The 2,913-nt window shown below is 43.8% G+C and overlaps 1 protein-coding gene across 1 annotated transcript; it reads left to right on the top strand.

The window, feature by feature from the left end:
• Positions 1–809: 809 nt before the first annotated feature.
• On the top strand, positions 810–1,367 carry LOC138881857 (uncharacterized). Its single transcript, XM_070162145.1, has one exon. It carries the CDS (start codon positions 810–812, stop codon positions 1,365–1,367), a length of 558 nt encoding a protein of 185 aa, XP_070018246.1.
• Positions 1,368–2,913: the final 1,546 nt, after the last annotated feature.

Below are 2,913 nucleotides of genomic sequence, written 5' to 3'. Positions count from 1 at the left end.
AGTCGTTGCCTGCTTTATTACTAATAATGTGAGATTAATAATAAACATCGTGACTATGGGTACAGTTCCCGTGAAATAATTACTATGCGTAATTCTAAAATTCGGGGGTGCATTTCATGTAACCCGATTATGATAACTTCGAATAATGAAATCCTTAGAAATTAGAATTGAGGTGCGCCATTAGTTGAATTTTTCATGGCCCTCGCAAACTTGAAAGTGCATAGTTGCTTTAGGCGCGCTATTTAAATCAATTTCCTTAAACTCGGATGTGTATTTCATGTGACCCAACTCCAATTCTCAACAACGTTAAATAAAAGGTGTCATGGACCATGGGTGCATTTATGTGACGCGGTTCAAGACGTATTTTTGATAACGTTGAATTTTTCTTAAAAATTAATTGAACAAAAGCGGTTATAAAAGTTAAAATCGCACCATAGGCTAAAACATGTACTAAAATCAAGTAAATAGGCCAATTATAACAGTTGAGTGACCGTGCTAGAATCACAGAACTCGGGAATGCCTAACACCTTCTCCTGGGTTAACAGAATTCCTTACCCGGAATTCTGTGTTCGCGGACCGATAATAGAGTCAATCTTTTCCTCGATTCAGGATTTAAACCGGTGACTTGGGACACCATAAATTATCCCAAGTGGCGACTCTGATTTAATAAATAAATAATCCCGTTTCGATTGTCACTTCAAGTTGGAAAAAACTCTCTTATACACTCCCTTCCGGGGTGTAGTGAAAAAGGAGGTGTGACAGCTCAACCTATTTCAAGCACACCTGAGTCTGATGATAAAGACTCTATTATGAAGAATCTGGCTGCGGAACTCAAGAAGCTGATTAGCAGAGTTCAGGGTGTTAAAGGAAGCAAGAGGATCGAGGGATTGAATTACGAAGACCTTTGCATTCAGCCAGATGTCAAACTGCCTGAGGGGTACAAACCTCCCAAGTTCGAGATGTTCGATGGCACCGGGAATCCCAGAGTTCATTTGAGGACATATTGCGACAAGCTGATCGGAGTAGGAAAGGATAAAAAGATTCGCATGAAGCTCTTTATGAGAAGTCTGAAAGGGGATGCTCTATATTGGTACATTAGCCAAGACCCAAAGAAGTGGTCGAACTGGGTGGGTATGGCGTCTAATTTCATGGACAGATTCAGATTCAACACGGAGAACGCACCAGATGTATTCTACATCCAGAAATTAAAGAAGAAACCTACAGAGACATTCCGCGAGTATGCTACTCGTTGGAGATCAGAAGCTGCTAAGGTCAGGCCGGCTTTAGAAGAAGAACAAATGAAAAGGTTTTTTGTCTGGGCTCAAGAACCACAATATTATGAGAGGTTGATGTTGATTGAAGGCTAGAAATTTTTCGACATCATTAAGCTAGGGGAAAGGATCGAGGAAGGTATTAAAAGTGGTATGGTCACAAACTTTGATGCATTATAGGCCACCAACAAGGCTCTACAGTCTGGTGGCATGTCCAAGAAAAAGGATGTGAGTGCCGTGATGGTTGCACAGAGAACAAAGTCCCCAATCAAATACCAAACCTACCCATTACCTCCACTCACATATCAGCCTACCCCAAATTACCAAGCACCCTTGACCTCTTACCAAGCTCCACCGCCTACTTACTAATCATCTCCACCTCCCACATATCAGCCCACTTCGCCCAGATACTCTCAACCCGCACCTGTCTACCAAGCCTACAACACCCAACAAGCCTACTATCAATCACCTATCCCTCGCCAAAATTTCCCTAGTCCCCGACCAAACTTCGACCGTAGACCCCCCAAACAGTATACCGCCATTGCTGAACCTATTGACCAGCTGTATGAAAGGCTCAAAACTGTTGGTTACATCACCCCTATCCCTGCCATAAACCCCGAAAACCCCTCCCAATGGGTCAACCCAAACAAAACCTGTGCATACCATTCCAGCATGAAGGGTCATACCATTGATGAGTGCCACTCTCTGAAGGATAAGATCCAAGCTTTAATTGACAACAAGATCATTGTGGCAAAGGAGCCTACTCCGAATGTCCGTAACAACCCTCTACCAGACCACAAGGGTGGAGGTGTTTACATGATTGAGATAGAAGATGATTGGGACCCCAAAAGGTCGATTGGATTGATCGCTGAAGGTGACGAGCCAAAGAAACCAACAGTCACCCTTAACCCGATTGTGGTCCATATGCAACCTTCTAGAGACGCCGAAGTGAACATGTTCATACCACTTGAGTTTGAAGCACCTTCTTCTACAAAGATGCCAGGGCCTATTGAGGTCGAGTTTGGGTCCCCAAAGGCACCTGTACCATTTGAGGTTGCTATATTACCTCCCAAAGCAAGGGTGCCCATTCCGGTGGCCATGAAAGCTGTAACACCGTTCCACCCAAAGGCCATACCGTGGGATTACACCGCCGAGGCGAAAAGGAAAGGGAAAACCAAATCTGGAGAAGCAATTGTAGCACAGGGTATGACAAGAACTGGCATGGTTTATACTCTAGAACATCTAGCTGAGTCCAGTAAGCAAGCCTCTGGAAGACCAACCATCACTGAAACTGGGCCTGATGATCTCTGGAGGAAGATACAAGCCAAAAAGTATTCGGTCATTGATCAGTTGAACAAAACGCCAGCCCAGATCTCTATCTTGGTTCTGCTACAAAGCTTTGACGCACATAAGAATGCCTTATTGAAGGTGTTGAGCGTGGCATATGTGCCAACAACATAATTGGAGGAGAAATGGCAAACATGGTAGGGCAAGTATTGGAGAGCCACAAAATCACTTTCCATGAAGATGATCTGTCACCTGAAGGTCTAAGCCACAACAAGGCATTGCACATCACTATACAGTGCGAAGATTATTTCATCACTAGAATCTTGATTGACGGAGGGTCCAACCTCAATATTTG

This window comes from Nicotiana sylvestris, chromosome 11 (assembly GCF_000393655.2).
Source record: "Nicotiana sylvestris chromosome 11, ASM39365v2, whole genome shotgun sequence".
NCBI classification, from domain to species: Eukaryota; Viridiplantae; Streptophyta; class Magnoliopsida; order Solanales; family Solanaceae; genus Nicotiana; species Nicotiana sylvestris.
The sequence above is the reverse complement of the archived record's forward strand: the minus strand, read 5'-3'. Positions and strand labels throughout refer to the sequence as shown.